This window comes from Falco cherrug, chromosome 5 (genome assembly GCF_023634085.1).
Source record: "Falco cherrug isolate bFalChe1 chromosome 5, bFalChe1.pri, whole genome shotgun sequence".
NCBI classification, from domain to species: domain Eukaryota; kingdom Metazoa; phylum Chordata; class Aves; order Falconiformes; family Falconidae; genus Falco; species Falco cherrug.
The window spans coordinates 82,116,377-82,132,745 of record NC_073701.1 but is presented as its reverse complement, the minus strand read 5'-3'; the positions used below and the strand labels follow the sequence as shown (position 1 = coordinate 82,132,745).

General features: G+C 41.6%; 1 protein-coding gene across 2 annotated transcripts in view; it reads right to left on the bottom strand.

The window, feature by feature from the left end:
* CPED1 (cadherin like and PC-esterase domain containing 1) overlaps positions 1-15,491 on the bottom strand; it is a 155,106-nt gene extending 139,615 nt beyond the window's left edge. Inside the window, exons 1-3 of one of the 2 annotated variants that reach the window (XM_027809038.2) lie at positions 15,138-15,491; positions 14,194-14,665; positions 1,797-1,983 (exon numbers count right to left, since the gene is read on the bottom strand). In XM_027809038.2, the coding sequence (XP_027664839.2) occupies positions 1,797-1,983; positions 14,194-14,442 (436 nt within the window). In that variant the 5' untranslated portion in view covers positions 14,443-14,665; positions 15,138-15,491. Of the gene's footprint in view, positions 1-1,796; positions 1,984-14,193; positions 14,666-14,771; positions 15,084-15,137 lie in introns of those variants that run through there. The other variant, XM_027809039.2, reaches the window with a different exon arrangement.
* Between the last annotated feature and the right edge of the window lie 878 nt (positions 15,492-16,369).

The following is a 16,369-nucleotide window of genomic DNA, read 5'->3' as shown; positions in this document are numbered from 1 at the left end:
CTCAAAATACCCTTCTTCAAAATAAGGAGTACTATCCCATCCAGAACAGTAACCCCCATCATCTACTGGCAAAGAAAAATAACTTTGAGCATACCTTGTTTAGTTCTAAGAAAAGATCATTGGTTTGGTATGCAGACATGTTCTTTTACTTCTTGTTTTTAAAATATAACTTTAAAGCTAGGAACTTACGTAACAGAGGGAACAGTTAAAGGCAGACGTATGTTGCCATGAAATGGAATTAGTAGTATCTTACTCTTTACCTTAAATTGGCAAGCATTTGACTTTTCTACATACTCTAACATCTGCTGGAAGCTGTAGGATGTTCCTGGAAAATACCTAAACCCTTTTCATTTTTTTTTTTCTTTCATTACTGGAAAAATAGTGCAGGAAGTACTGGTGCTAGCCTGCAAAATATAAATACCCACAAGTAAGCTGATTTCTGCAGAGGCAGTGTTCGGAAGGTAAAAACCTGTATTGGAGAACTTCAGGCTGAACTGAGCAAAATCTAGTACAGTCATTTTTTTTTCTAGGTGATAACTGAATTTGGCATACCCACTTCTTTGGCCATTTATAACAACTGTATTTCACAGAGATGGGGTGCACAGCCCCCAGAGATGCCATCTTTTCTCTGCAGCCCATCTGACATTAGTAAAGCTTGCAGATATGCTGTCTTGTCACTCTGAGATGGAAAGTACTCAAGGCAAGGAGTGGCTGAAAGGTGCCTATGAAACCAGGTTAAAATGAAAGAGTGAGGTAAAGATAATTTATATTTCTTGGTACAGCCTGTCAAGAAACCTGCATGTACCTCATTTTCAAGAAAGTTTCTTAAAGAAACTTGAAATTCATGGTGGAATTTTAAGCAGCAGCCTCAAGCATGCTAAGTAATTGTTTTTCAGCTGTGAAACTACTCTGATTGGTTAAAGCACAAAGCAAAACTGAGCTCTCTGCTAACCCCAGGAATGTATTGCAAGCCTGAATGATGCAAGCAGCACTCCCTTCAGCGTCAGAAATCACCAACCACACAATTTTTCTTACTGACAGAATGGTGGGCTGTGTATTTTTTTTCAAAGCCTTCCAGTTCCGAATTGACTTCCAACAGAAGACCAAACTAAGATTACAGTTTCAGTTCATACCTCTAAGGTGTCCAAAAGCACTTAAACATTGTCAGCATATATATAGCTGGTGTCCAAAGCTCTTCTGTTAAGTACAATATAACTAAATAACAAAGCTACAGCCCCTGTACAAGAAATAAGCTTCTTCAGTAGCTTGCTTTAACTGTGGAACAAATTTCAACAGGACCTAAGAACCAACAGTAATTTAACCCAGCTTCTCCTGCAAATGCAAAATGTACTTCTGTATTGTGTTCTTTAACAAGCTTTCAGAGCAAACAAAACACTACCGGAGAAAAAAGTGTACCTTCATGCATACAGCTTTTCTTTAAGAAAGAAAATTACAAAGAACCAAATGTAGCAAGTATTTGCTTTCTTATGAAATGTTCTACCGAAAAACTTTCAGTTATATTGATGAAGTTGGTATGAGAAGTCATCAGGAAAAAAAAAACTGATCTGATTTGGTTGTCAAGACTATGACGAATCACTGCTGCATTTTTTTCACAGAAGGATATATCTAATGGAAGAATCATCTCTTCGTGGAAAATCAGCTGCACAACTGGGAAGGGCTAGAATTTGGCTTCTATCCTTACATCGAGAGTTTATAAGCTCTTCCTCTGTGGAAGAACTTGGATCAATAGCTGATATTTAGTACTTAATGAATTAACTAAGTCAAATTTTTCTTACTGTGATAAGGGCCCTCATGCCTGGGATCTTCCATCAGCCTCCTGTTTTCAAGGACTGTGACTGTATATCCATGTTTTGTCAGGATCCGCTGACAGAGCTGACGGTCGCTTTCACGGTGGGCAGGAGGTGCATATACAACTGCTCTTCTCGTATGGCTTCCAAAGTACTGGAGAATGGAGTCATCAATCTACAGCAAACAATGCAAATACAATGGTTGTAAGATAGGACACTCCTCAGCAGTCTAATACACAGTTGTTATTTTTCACAAAAAGAAACTAGTAACTTACTGTGACAATCCAGGAAAATTTCATGGTATAATTAAGAATTTTCTTTATATCAGGGACTTCTGAGTGCAAATTTCATTTTGTTTGCCTCTCAATTTTTTCTGCCTTCATTTTTGACTGATATTGTAAGGGTTCAAAAGCTCAGGGTAGCAATGGAGGATCTTTAAACCATGGTCTTCCCTTCATCGAAACACCTTTGGCTGAAATCTGGGCTGCTCTGATGAGCTGGTAACAGTACTTGCCAGCTGACTTTGACTGTGGCTTCAGGCTGAGCTGTGGGTGATCTAGCAGAAAGGACTTGATGGGTCCCATGTAAACTGTTCCAAGGAATGTGGGTCCTGTGCATATGGTAGGGGCAGGGGTCAGAGTTCTGCTGTGCAGCATGATTAAAGAAAAAGTAAGAAGAGTACTGAGGTAGAAGCAAGCAGAGGAATACTAAACAGTACTGTAGATTCCTCTGCTCTAGAAAATTAAATGTGACCTTGTCAGTACCTTATTGCCTTACTAGTCCAACACGATCCAGCTCATAGGGAGACTTGTATATAGGAGCAAGTGGAAAGGTGTATGATGTCTCCAGTGAATCCCAAGGAACTTTTGAGTTTTCTACCATTAACTGTCTTCCTATGTACATAGCGAGTAGGGGCAACGGCATCTAGACAAAACCCTACCTCTGTATAATAGGCTGGGATACGAGCTTCTTGCAAGAAAAAATGTCAAAGAGACACCAGAAACACACAGAGATAGTGTGAGCTTGACATTTTCTGAAAAGAGCAAATTACTGGGAAACTGTCATTGGGTCTTCGGAAAAGGGGGATATCTTATGTCTTACATAAGTGTGGTGGGCTGACCCTGGCTGGATGCAGGTGCCCACCAAAATCACTCTGTCACTCCCTCCGCAGCTGCACAGGGGACAGAAGATACTGGGAAAGGCTCCTGGGCTCAGATAAGGGCAGGGAGAGATCACTCACCAGTTACTGTTCATGGGCAAAACAGACTCGACTTGGGGAAAATTAACTCAATTAATTACCAATCAAATCAGAGTAGGAAGTAAAAACTAAAACTTAAAACACCTTCCCTGCATCCCTCCCTTCTTCCCAGGCTCAGCTTCACTCCCAGTTTCTCTACCTCCATCCCCTGAGTGATGCAGGGGGACAGGGAACAAGGGCTGTGGACAGTTCCTCACACATTGTCTCTGCTGCTCCCTCCTCTGTAGGGAGGGGAGGACTCCTCAGATTCTTTCCCTGCTCCAGCGTGGGGTCCCTCCCATGGGAGACAGTCCTCCATGAACTTCTCCAATGTGGGCCCTTCCCACAGGCTGCAGTTCTTCATGAACTGCTCCAGCACGGGGCCCATCCACAGCGTGCAGTCCTTCACGAACAGGCAGATCCAGCGTGGGCTTCCCACAGGGTCACAGCCTCCTTTGGGCATCCACCTGCTCCAGCATGAGGTCCTCCACAGGCTGCAGGTGGATATCTGCTCCACCATTAACTTCCATGGGCTGCAGGGGAACCTCTTCTCTGGTGCCTGGAGCACCTCCTGCCCCTTCTCCTTCACTGACATTGGTGTCTGCAGAGTTCTTCCTCTTACATGTTCTCACTCTTCTCTCTGAATGCAGTTTGTGCAGGTTTTGGGTTTTGGGTTTTTTTATTATTATTTTTAGATATGTTATCCCAGAGGTGCTATCACCATCACTGATGGGCTCAGCCTTGGCCAGCAGTGGGTTTGTCTTGGAGCTGGCTGGCATTGGCTCCATCAGACATAGGTCAAGCTTTTAGCAGCTTCCCACAGAAGCCACCCCTATAGCTCCCTGTTAACAAAACTTTTCCACAGAAACCTGATAAAATAAGGCATAAAACCAGGATGCTCCATGTCAGACTATATGGAATAGTCTAGCTGTTCTTTTGCAATAAGAACACCCTTAACAGACAAGATTTTCTTTTGGTGAAAAGTATTTGTCTTTAGCATTGAAACATATGTGCCTGTAAGGGATTAAATTCAGGACATAAAATCAGTTCTTGGCAAGTTCATGAATTTCAGCCTAGCAGTGGTTAACAGTAAAAACTAAGTTATTCCATAAATTCTAATTTTAGTAAGATTATCATTGGAGATAGGAAGTGCTACACAAACAAGGCACCACCATTTCGTGCATAGTAGACCACACTGAAAAGAGATAGATGTGTTGATATAAACAAATGTCATTCAAGATGTGTCCAGTTGTTTATAGGCCTGGGATCTAGTGATAAATTCCCTCTTCTCAGCAGTCTGTTCCCCAACTGCAGGATGCAGTTGTAGATTATGTTTGGCTGAAGCATAAGCTTCTCTGCAGCAGTGAGGAGCACAAATTATTTCAGAGCCCTGAGCCTCTAATGCCACATTTGCTTACGCTCTCAGAGCAGATATCCTTCATGGAAAGGGTTAGCATCATCAATGTGGAGACCCTGAAAAATACCTTAATATAATGCTGTCAGTCTTCCATATATATTTGCTAAATGTTCAACCCAAAACCACTTTAGACCCTAGGACATTCAAGTAAAGGTTGATCACATGCTGGCTGGAAGAAGCGCAAATAGCACAGGGTGAAGTCACAGGAACCGTGTTAGGTAACCTGCCAGGTGTCCTTCCCGGTGTCCCAGTGTTTTTAAAACACATTAATCAGGCAGAAAGCACAGTGTCAGAGTGTCTCTGATCGCTCTTCCCCAACACGGGACCCACCATTTTTTCCCTTTCTGCTTTCGCCCCTCCTTTGTCTCCTCTTATCTTTGCTCTTTCCTGCTCTCCTGCAGCGCCAGCAGCTGCTGGCAGCCCTTCCTCTCCATTTCCCTCCCTCCCTCCCTGTTCCTAAAGCCAGCCCTTGCCACAGCCCCCTTCCTGTTCTCCCTCTCCCTCCTCTTCCAAGCAGTCCAGCCAGATGCTTCCCACTTTCACTTGCATCAGGAAAGAAACTTGGAAGATAGATAGAGATCTCTCTCGCTTTGTTTTGTGAGGAAATCCAATTTTCCATCCCACATGTGCTGCAAGGCCCAGTGTCATGGGGTGAACTGAGGACATGTAAGGAACACAGAGGGGCTGCAGCCCAGGACACACTCCTGTTTGGTTTTAGATGGTGATTATGGCTTGTCCCTCTCCCATTCCTCCCAGCGAGGCTGAGGGCACTTGCTGCCTGCTGTGAGGGTCCTGCCCCAGACCTGGCAGCACTTTGTGCACGCCCTTCCTCACTAGCAGTTACCACACTTTCATCATGCTACCAAAATACACCTTCACGAAAGCAAAGCCTCCTGCAGTGTCACTCCTTAAGTGTTTTGCTTCAAACAAACCTTGAAAGCTTCTGTCTCAAATGCCCAGCAGTGACTTTATTTCCCGCTGTGGGCAGTACTCCAAGGACAGCTCTCCCAGGGCTCACCCCGGCCTGGCCGCCGCCTCCCAGCCCACGCCTGGCGCAACTGGCCTCGGCGGCCCTGGGTGCCAGCTGGGCCTGAGGGCCGAGCTGTGCCCCCCGACGCTCCTTCTGCCTGGCTGGGAATGCACGGGGGGACAGGAACCACCTGGCCTTGCGGTGTCCCAAGGACCCCAAGCACCCCACGGGGTCAGCCTGTGCCAGCCTGTCTGCAACAGGATTTCCCAGGGGGAAAGAAGCTCTCCCTCCCGCCTCCACGTGAACACTGATGCAGATGGCATCTTCCCCAGTTCCCCAGGAATTAGCAGAAATGTTTACAATGCTTTAGTTTGGCAATGGCAAATATTCAAGAGTACACTGATAATAGCACAACAAACAAAAAGAAACAGGAAGTTCAAGTGGTGGCAGTAACCTAGGTCACTTCCACAAAGTTAAACAGCCCTGGGAGATTCCACGGGGCCCTTGCAGCAGCTGTCTCCCACTGGGTGACTTGCACAGGCTTGCGATGGCCCTCACACACAGAGCACACCACCAGCTGCTCCAGAGGCCTTTCCTTGGGACACACAGCCCAGAGACACCCAAAAATCCTTCAGGCTGCCAGTGTCCGAGGCCTCCTGGCACAGGCCTGGCTAGGGACACAATCACCTGATCCCACCACCCAGGCACTAGACGTGAGGCGATTTTAGCCACAGCTTATCCCAAAAAGCCACGATGGGAACTCTGGGACACAGAGACAATTCAGAGTCCTAAATTTAACAGCTTGACCTGATGTCTAATCTGGTACTATTAAATAATATGAAGTAGCTCAAAACCTTTTACGGTGCTTGCTTGAGATCCATGTGTTCTGTTGCCAGATTTATTTCTTCTGCCCTTTCCTTTCAGAGCTATTTGCAGTACAGGTTACAAGATGCAATGTGTCCTCTCTGTTTTCTTGCCAAGCCAGTGCACTGGAGGGTGGATTTGGTTTTTTTTGTTTGTTTTAAACTACACATTAACTACACAGAATTTTTAAAAATTCTGGCCAACTGCAAACTTGCAGCAAGTGATTCCATAATTTTTTCCAAAGCTCTATATAAAATGCCTTACATCACTGGCCATGCTGATCTAGTTACTACTGGATGTTTTTCAGAATTTCCAATATTATAGCAATAGCAGCCATGTTTATACACTTGAAGAGTCTGCTGGCTTTAATAAAATGTTTCTCAATCATAAAAATGCAGTCTGAGCAGAGAGCCGGTATAAAAGAAGCAGAGTGCAATAGCTGAAAATAAGCTGTTCACATATTTTGATGTTTTATGGTTCTGATTGTATTTTTGCATTCCTATAACTTTAATGTACAGCAGTCTTAGATTAAAAAAAAAAAAAGGATCCATAAGACTTTGACTCTGTGAATAATTGTTAAATGGTCAAATGTTTTCATGTCCCAACTATTTTTTTAGCTCTTCCCCAGTCTGAAGTTTCAGGCTGTTTGTTAGCAGGTCAGTTTATTAGAGATTCAATACACCTTACGTGAAAGGGATTAGTAAAGAACATCTGTGGCCCATGTCTTACCTAGAGATTAGTGTGACTGTTTCCACAGAAATTAATGAGGCTTTACAGCAGAGCTGAGATTTCCCATAAGATTTAGGATGAGGCCTATGTCAGCTTTGACATGGTATACCTGCTCTTACAGCTTGCAAACAATTGCACTTAGCTGAGTCACTGACCTTACTTTAGAGCAACAGGCAGTTACACTAATGATCCACAGCCTTAACAACTGGTCTAAACAAACCACAATGGGCTGAAAACTGAATAAAACCGCATAAAAATGATTTTTTTTAAGTTTTGTTTTCCATTTATAAAATAATATGCAAAACAAAAACAAATCAAGACTCACAAAATTATGGATTTTTTAAAAAAAATATCAAATCAAATGTATATTCCTCTGGGGTTTTAACAAACAAGATAAGCAACCCAGTTTATATATGAAAGCTCAAGAATTACGTAACCATCCTTGTCCAACTGAAAATAGATATCTATTATCTGCGTTGCAATTCTTAGTTCTGTCGGTCTACAAGTTCCACATAGCTGTGAAGTTCTCTGTTACAGAGAAAATGTGTTGACATTTTCCTAATTTTCTAATCAGTTATCTAATTCTAGGTTATGAATGCCTAAGATATAACTGATTGTATTAGCCTCTGAAACTTTCCTCTGATGTATGGAATTTCTGGGTTGTTTCAAAAATCCAAAACTTGGTCAGTAACTGAATTTTATAATATATAATTACTGTTGTTGTTTTGGCCAAGAAAATAGCAAAGATATTTCAAGCTGAGGAGAGAAAAACAGTTCTTTGGCATTTTTTCAGATTCCAAGAAGATTGCATAATTCCATAAATATTGATGCATTGTCTCTGCCTGGCAAGGAAGCAAATATACAGTTTGAACTGTTGCCATAGAATTTCATTGACCATCACTTCAACTGCAGAAATAAAATTCTTCTTTCTAACATAATGGCCCGACTCATGTCTGCCTAAGCTCCTCTCAGGAAAGAACTCAAAACCTGTGAATAACCTTTTCAGCTACCCGGTTCTGGTGGTGTTAGTCCCTTCGTTGCTTCATTGTTACTCTTTTATAGCAAGTTAGCCAAGACTGTTAGCGTCTTGCCCAATAGCTTCAGTAACTTGACTGCAGCTTACTTCAACCCCACTGCTTTCTGTAGGTACTGGGCTGCGGCAAAAGAGATATATGAACCTCTGTGCAAACCGAAAGGCCTTTGTATGAAAGGAGAGTGCAACAGAAATACCATGAAAGAGCACCAGCCTTATACAAACAACACTGGCACTACTAGCAGTATTCACAGGCACTGAACTGCCTAGACTCCCATTTAGCCTGCAAAGAAAGTGTCGATCTACCTTTGCTGCTGGATACCACCTTGCACAATAACATTACAAAAAATCCTTGAGTGGGACTCCTAGAAACTACCACACTAATATTAAACAGCATTCATACAAAAAGGGAAAATAAAAATATAGCATGTGGTTCTAATGTCCCAAGTCGTTCATTTACAGGACTGTGCAGGCCTTTATTAATTCCAAATGTGACTTTTAAATTCTTTTTCATGTTTGCATAAAAGTTCATAGAAATAGTAAGTTGTTCATACTACAGTTATATTTGAAGTACACATAGCTCCTGTATCAAGAAGTAACAGAGAAGTTAATTTCCTGTTTCACTTTCTGGAGTATATTTAAATGTGTTGGCTTTATGTTTATTTGCTAATCAGAAAAGACTGCGTTGTAGACTGAAATGGTTGGAATGTAATTCTGCATCCAATTGTTTGCTGAATAAGTACAGAACAAGCAACTAGATTATTGGCACTACTTTGATGGCTGGTTTCTGATGACTTCATAAATGCAAGAGCAAAACTGGAGTTATTTGCATAGTCATCACCAGCACTCTGAGCTGGAAGTACAGACCTGTTTTATCAAAATGCCTTTGCTTTATGTTTGCATGTAGTTCACAGTACCAACTGCCTTGTCTCGAGAACAGACGATAAGCCAATCCTAGCATCTTATCAAAACAGCTACTTTTGAGGAAAGGGTTCCAATGAAGTGCATGAGTTACATTCTGCCTCCATTTCCCATTTGCTGCTGATGCACCCTTCTCGAATTCCTTTCCTGCGAAGTCTCCACCCAGCCCCCTTTTCCTGGTTGCTACCACAGTAGCCTTGCCCTTTATCACCAAAATATCTCTAGCTATCTGTGCAGTAAAAATAGCCATTTCCTCACTGCCTTTTGCATTTTACATTGAAAAGGAGAAAAAAATTGTCCCGCTTTCATAGGGTGCAACGTGAATGTGGTATCATTCCAAGGAAACCAGTTGCTGATACCATACCATACCATCTGTCGATTGCTTTCTATTGACAGAGGTTTCATACTAGCAAACTTCTTTGTTCTTTTGTGAGAAGAGTGCTCATCGCCCTACTGTATTCTATAAAATAAATATCCTTTGAAGATTAAATTTACTTTTAAAAGTATCAAACCTTCTTATGCATAATGTAATCTTTTTTTAATCCAGAGCTCTCACCACACTCCATTTCTGCATAATAGCAAAAATCACCCCTTCTCATTCTATCACCTAGCTTAATTTCTCCCTTTTCACATATTTGCATTTCAAAAGTTCCCACTAGCTTTGTCTTCTTTTCTCTCCATTTCCATTCCCATATCCCTTTCTCTTCCCCTGCACAAATCCAGCCCTCTCTGTACACAATCTCTTCTGTACCTTCTGAGGATACCATACTTTGTAGCCATAGTTCCCCCACTCTACTTTGCACATCTGCCTCTTTTCCCTGTGCCTTCTTCCATGATACTCCTCTCCTGCCCACTTCATTCCCTGCTTATTCTGCCTGAAAGAAGTACATTCCATCCAAAAAAATCAACAACACCCCACCCCCCCACCCCCCCCAGTATATGCCTACAGAGGGTGAGGTTAATCAGATTTGTTTTAAATGTCTGCATTAAGTCATGATGAATTTTGTGTTATTTCCATTGACTATGAAGTCCAGCTTTCTGGCTCTGACGAGATACAGTGGAGCACTCAAGTAAAGAGAGAATGATTCCACTCTGGATGTCCAGAGTCCTAAAGTTCTAGTTACAATTTCTCAGCTTTTCAGTAATTTTACTCCCAATTTTCAAATATAGGTACCTGGGCCTGTAACCTGTGCAAGATGTTCAACTGGACCTTCCTCCAGATTTTAGGATTAAAACATGGTATTTCTCTTAATTTTTTTTTCTTCCCTTCCCCCCCCCCCCCTTTTTTCTTTTTCTATATGGTATCACAGGTATGGCCACATCAAGGTCTCATTATCTTGCATCTTTCATACTGTCCACTCCCAGTAAATTATATCCTATCCTAATTGTTAGAATGAAATCATAAAAATAAACTTTTCTCATTCTTCCTGTTTGCTCACCTCATTATACCTCCTTTTGGAGATACAACTTTTATACCAAAGATAAGTGACAGATTGAGGACCCTGGGATTTAAGACAGCTTTTTTCACCATAACTGTTATACTTCATTTATTAAGATGCCAGCCTCACCCACTCGTTAAATTCTCATATAATCAGCTGCACATCTTGTTGATTTTCTTTTCCCAGCTGGCCTTAAGTGGACAGGAGATGTGAAGCATGGCTTTTGTGATTATACAGGAAATAGTCTCCTTCAAGACCCATTTTAACATTTAAAAACCTAAAATTTTTTATACATTGGCCATCGTTAGAGAGCTAGTATGCTGAAACAGTGCCTACCACATGAACAATACTGTATCACTGCTTCTTCCCAACAGCAGAGGTACTATGGCTACCTGAGCAAAATGCACTGCTGCGCAGACACACCTAAGCTGGCTCTGGCAAAACTAATTCAGAGAGCGGAAACAAAGCGTAACCAGCTAATTAGCTCTTCTCAAAACTGGCTGAGAAGCAGGGATAGATTATTTCAGATGAGTGTAACAGTTCTACATCTGGCTGGTACCAAAGTATTTCTGTCACAAAACCATGCCAAAAAACATACATAGAGGGCTTGTACGGGCTTTTTTTGTGATACCTATTCCAGTTTTGATGCTACAGTACCAACTCCTTACTATACATATTTGCAAATATTTCATTATGCAGGAGGTAACCATGCTTGGCTAAACCTGAAGACAGCCTGCTGCTGGATGTGATATCACCCTCTAATGCCTTTAATGTTGGAGATTCAGAAATAAGCCTTCTATTTTTCATGCTACGGATACTAACATTTAATTTTATATTAGAAAACGTTGACCTTTGTTCATGTGAAAATAAGTCTATAGGACCAGCTCTCCAAAAGCTTCTAAAACTCCTCTAACGTGTGATACCTGAGAGAGAAGTACTACGAGCTCTGTCAAGTTTTCCAGGCTATGAATGAAATCTGCAATTTTGCAATTTAAAAAAAAGACAGTTTGTACTATGTGCCTGACAGTAATGGCTCTGTCCCAGGGAAACCTGCATGTAGTTAAAGACATATTTACAGACTGAACTGGCAACTTCCAGCCCCATGCTTTTACTGCATTTGTCTGGAACTTTCCCTTTCAAAATGAGACAAATCTTGCAATCAAAGATGCAGTGGCAAAGCTGCACTTTTCCTCAGATCTCTCCCTGGGCTTCTCCCAATGGCTCATAAAAGGTGCCAGCTTTTTTTAGGCACATTGTGTTATGCATACTCTAAACGAAGAAATTATCAGACTTTGCAAGGGGATTTTGCTTACGCAATAACAATCAGAACCAAATTCTCACTGCAGGCTCAACACAATACTGATTGTTTCTCTGAAGGAAGCAAGAATTAAACTGCCCCTACCCAGTCAGAAGAGGTTCTGCATTGTGACAGATACTACGGCTTTAAACCCAGGAACACTGGGTGTTATCTAAAGAATATTATCACCAGCAGGGTCTACTTTTCCTTAAAATTTATTCATGAACTTTGATTTCATAAGTCATGTTGCAGTGTTTGCTTTAAGTCACTAAGTGCACAATAGATGCTTTTTAATAAATTTGCTTGCTGGACTATTTATAAAATAAGAATACATGTATGACTAGTTAATTAAAATGTTAATAATTTGGACTATATTTTGAAGTATTTTTCTATATTCATATATGAAGATTTAAATCAGAGCTTTAATGAAAACTTGTTTCCAAACTAGCTACTGTGGGTGGGCATATGACTATAAAATAAAACAGTGGAAAGTTTCAGCCATGGCATCTGTCTTAGGTGTTACTGGGTACCCAATAAAATCAAGCAAGATAACATCCAGCTATCTGAACAAGCAGTGGGTGAAAACACACAGTCCAAGAACACACTTTCAAAGCAAAGCGGTAGAGATTTTTGGAGAAGTTTGTCTTTACTGTCCCCTGAAATTATTTTTCAGCCCACACAACCAGCAGAGTATTCTCTGGAAACAGAGAGCAACTTAAAAGTAACATCCCAACATGTGCAAGACATTTTGTTCATCATGCTTTAGTGGAAACTTTCAAGACAAATAGTGAGCCAGCTATGGGTGGTCTTCAGAAGTTGAAGAGGAATGTGTTGGAGTAGCACAGCCCTGGAAAACATACCTATAAGGGTTAACATATGCATTTACATCTGTACTATAGGTTCAGCATGTGTGTGTGACAGTCACATCCAGCCACGTATGGTGGAGGGTAGTAAGTACAGCATATTGTAAAAACAGAAGCTTCCTTCTCATTTCAAACACCCAGCACACCAAGTTCAATGTCAATCTGCATTTCTCTCAAGAAAATTGGGAAAGAAATTACAGATATTTTCAGCCTAACAGCATACTAGCGAAACTTTGCCATTATTTCACCAGTTCTTACAGACTTTAAGTAGCCCAAGGTAAGATACGAGATGTTCTTTGCCATTACAATAGCAATGAGTAAAAAGGAATGGGCTGTAAGTGTTGAAAGCTGTAACACAATGCAACCTGCATCTGTCAGCTATGCTTATTTTCCTTTAAATTGTAATTACGCAGGTCACATTGTGGAACAAATCCAAATCTGGGTACCTAGTGTACTAAAAGGTCATTAAAATATAAAATTATGACGCATGTGGCATGGAGTAGATTTCTGTAACTGATAAGATAAATCTCTCTGACTTTCACAAGAAAAAAACCCATTTTTTAAGACTTAAGGTTAAAGAGTTCATGCTGAAGTTATTTCACATACCTGTTTTTGATTGTTGCAGAAGATGCACTTTACAACTGCTCTCCTAAAATCAATATTGCTGACCTTTCAGACTGTGAACCCTGTCTAATCAAAGCAGCAGCCTTCTAAATTTATTTTTTAAATTTAAACTGCTTTATGTGGATGCTGTCCATAATCCCTGAAGTCACAGATTAATGTTTATTGTTGTTTATATACAGTTGTATATAAAATGTCAGCATAATGACGATTACATAGTGCAATGTCTGCTGCATTATTAGCAGCCTTCTATAGAACTGAAGAAAACCTGAAACATTTGTGCTAGTGCTGATCACATTTCAGAGCAAAAATAACTACCTCATTCCGGACCATTTAATAAACCACATTTTCCAACTAACGGTGTCTACGTTTGTTAGGTTTTAACACCCAGACTAGGAAACTTACACAAAATAAACATGAGGTCAGGTAACCTAAGGACAAAGTAAAAACTGTGGGACAAAGATTCCAAAGTAAATAGTGTGATTTGAAAATGTGAAAAGTGTTGGGGTTTTTTTTAAAGTAAATGCAGTCAAATTCAGCTTCTCGGCAGAATCCCAGCAAAATTCAAAACTGACCAGCAGATAACTAACACAGGGCAGCTGCAGTCCTGGTGCTAAATTAACAGCCTCAGTCACTTCCATGAAACCCCACTGGCTCCTGATTTATGTGCCTGTACTGTAAAGCCTCTGAACTGATTCCTAAAGCCAAAATAAAATATGGTCTGTGCAACAAACTGAAATCTCCCTGGAGTCACAAAGCAATGCCATGTTACAGTCAGATTTCAGGATTCCTGCGTTAATAACACCACACTGAGGAGCTGGTAACGGAGATGTGCTTGCACATATGCCACTGTCATTAGATCATCCATTTGTTTGTATACAGATCTCAGACTTCCAAGCTTCAGCTAATTTTAGCTGGACTCAGATGATCCTGCCAGACTCGCTACCCCTTGCTTTGCTAATTATTGCTCAGCACTCTGCTCCAGCTGACTTACCTTTTTCACTGTCTGTGAATTAATGCCAGGGAGGAAGCAGTGAGTGTTGCTTGGGGAGACCTTGTATCTTCCTTGCTGTGTTTTAGTCAGTTTGTTGGGTGCAACCCCATTAACCACTGCTGAAAGGATGCTGCTGGTCATGAGAGGAGTCAGGGTCTGGCAGAACAGACAGATGGCCACCACTAAGGCCAGAAGGAAGGGACGAGGGCGACAAAGCCTGCGGCACCTGGGGACTTGCCCACAAACCATGGCCTCTTTGCCGTCCTCACTTCGCCCTTCGCCACATTGCAGGTGCAGTCCAAGGAGCCACGTCTTGCCAGGCTAAAACAGTCAAAGGCACGCTCTACCCAAAATTAGAGACACTTTTCCCCATTTCTGCTGCTGAACACTTTCCTGGTGCCTGGCAAGAAGTCACGAGTTCCAGAGGAGCAAAGATTTGGGAAGTAACCTCCCATGGGGTTACAGGAACAACCTGTGAAAAAACAAGAAGTGAGAAATGGCAACCAGCAGCATGCCATGGGGCGTTCTGCAAGGAGCCGTGGCGAGCTCTTCCACACCATGCTCTCAGGAGAACAGACCTGCCAGCAGACAGGTGAGGAGCAGAAATCTTCACTCCTTTTTCAGAAGGAACTACTCAGTCGCAAAACAGCATTCAAGAAAGCAAGAGGTTAAAGTTTAACACGTCCTGTCCACAGCTGAAAAGAATAAGAGAGTGTACCAACTTCGTGAACAATCATTTGCTATTTTTTTCTCTCTTGCATTCTCAATTCCCACTTTGTTTTTACAGTTTCCTTCATTCCAGTCCTTTTAAATTGCCTCCTTCCTGTCAGCATGCACAGCTTTCTCTCTGAAAGTGATCATTTATCTGAAAACTGACAGACTATGAAGATTTTCATTTGCATTTGTTTTGTCCAGATTGCAAGTTCAAAGTTAGGTTTACTTACTCGGTTCTTATCCTGTTAGAAGTTTTCCATTCTCCTCTAATGGGCTGCTGATTAAAACCACTTGGAACAACCCTGGCTCATGATCCCAGCTCGTCTCGCACACTCAGAAGGCAGGCACACGCACATACACACGCCATCTGAAGCCAGTTGGACCACAGATTTCATATAAATAAAGGCTGGACTGCTCAGAGGGTGGGGCTAAACTAGCTCTGCTCTGAGCAGGCACGGCGTTTGGAGACAGCCTGAGGTCTGGATGGGGAACAAGAGTTGTCCTTGCTCACACCGCGTGCCTTGAAGCCACCATCACTGCAATTTTTAGAAAACTGCTGTTACAGCAATCAGTCTAATTGAAACAATATTAATAACTTCCAGGCAGTAGAAATCTGAGCAGCACCTGCAATATTTTAATCCAGATTAACAAAAATGTTGTAAAAGGAAGCAGATTTTCTTGGACATCAGCGTCACTGACAAAGCAGTTGTCAGTAATTTTCCGTAGTAGATATCTCATAGCAGTGTATAAATAAAACTTCCTACTGATGTCAAAAAGGGAAAGAAAGGAGGGCGGACAAAAATACTCCAATGAAAGCACTTAGCATCTAAGCCACAGAAGGTCTTAGTTACTACTTCCCCCTGCTGACACAGGACAGGGACGAGACAGATGGGAACAGTTGACAAACTCTGTTACCTTTATAGACTAAAACTTCTCCTATAATCAAGTTCTTTTAGCTAAAGATATCTGTATACAAAGTCATCTATTTCATCCTCAATCCTCTGTGACTTTTTGAAAAGAGTTCTTCCTACACTGCCTCATATATAGGAGATGAGTGTTGTTATAACTTTGAGGCAATCTGCACAATTCAACAGCAGCATTAGCAAGTTAGAGGCCTATATACAACAATGAAGAACAGAGTATGTATTTGTCTGAACTGTTGGTGTTTAGTCAGCTTTCAAATCTTTTTTTTTCCCCCGAAACTAAACCCTTCAATTTGCACACAGAAAAATTCCATAGAAGTGATTCAATACCTCTTGCAAAACCTCAGCTGTCACATGCACTGCATCTTAATTTTCTGTTCTGGGGCTGTAGTTGTCTAAATTCAATTCCTAATTTATCCCATGCAGGAAAGGAGTACCACACTTGCCTGTACCCCACCATGATAGATGTTTGCCGTCCACACAAACTCGCATCTCCACTCTCTGGAGACATGTTGCTCATGCTCCCTCATTCCCAGTAC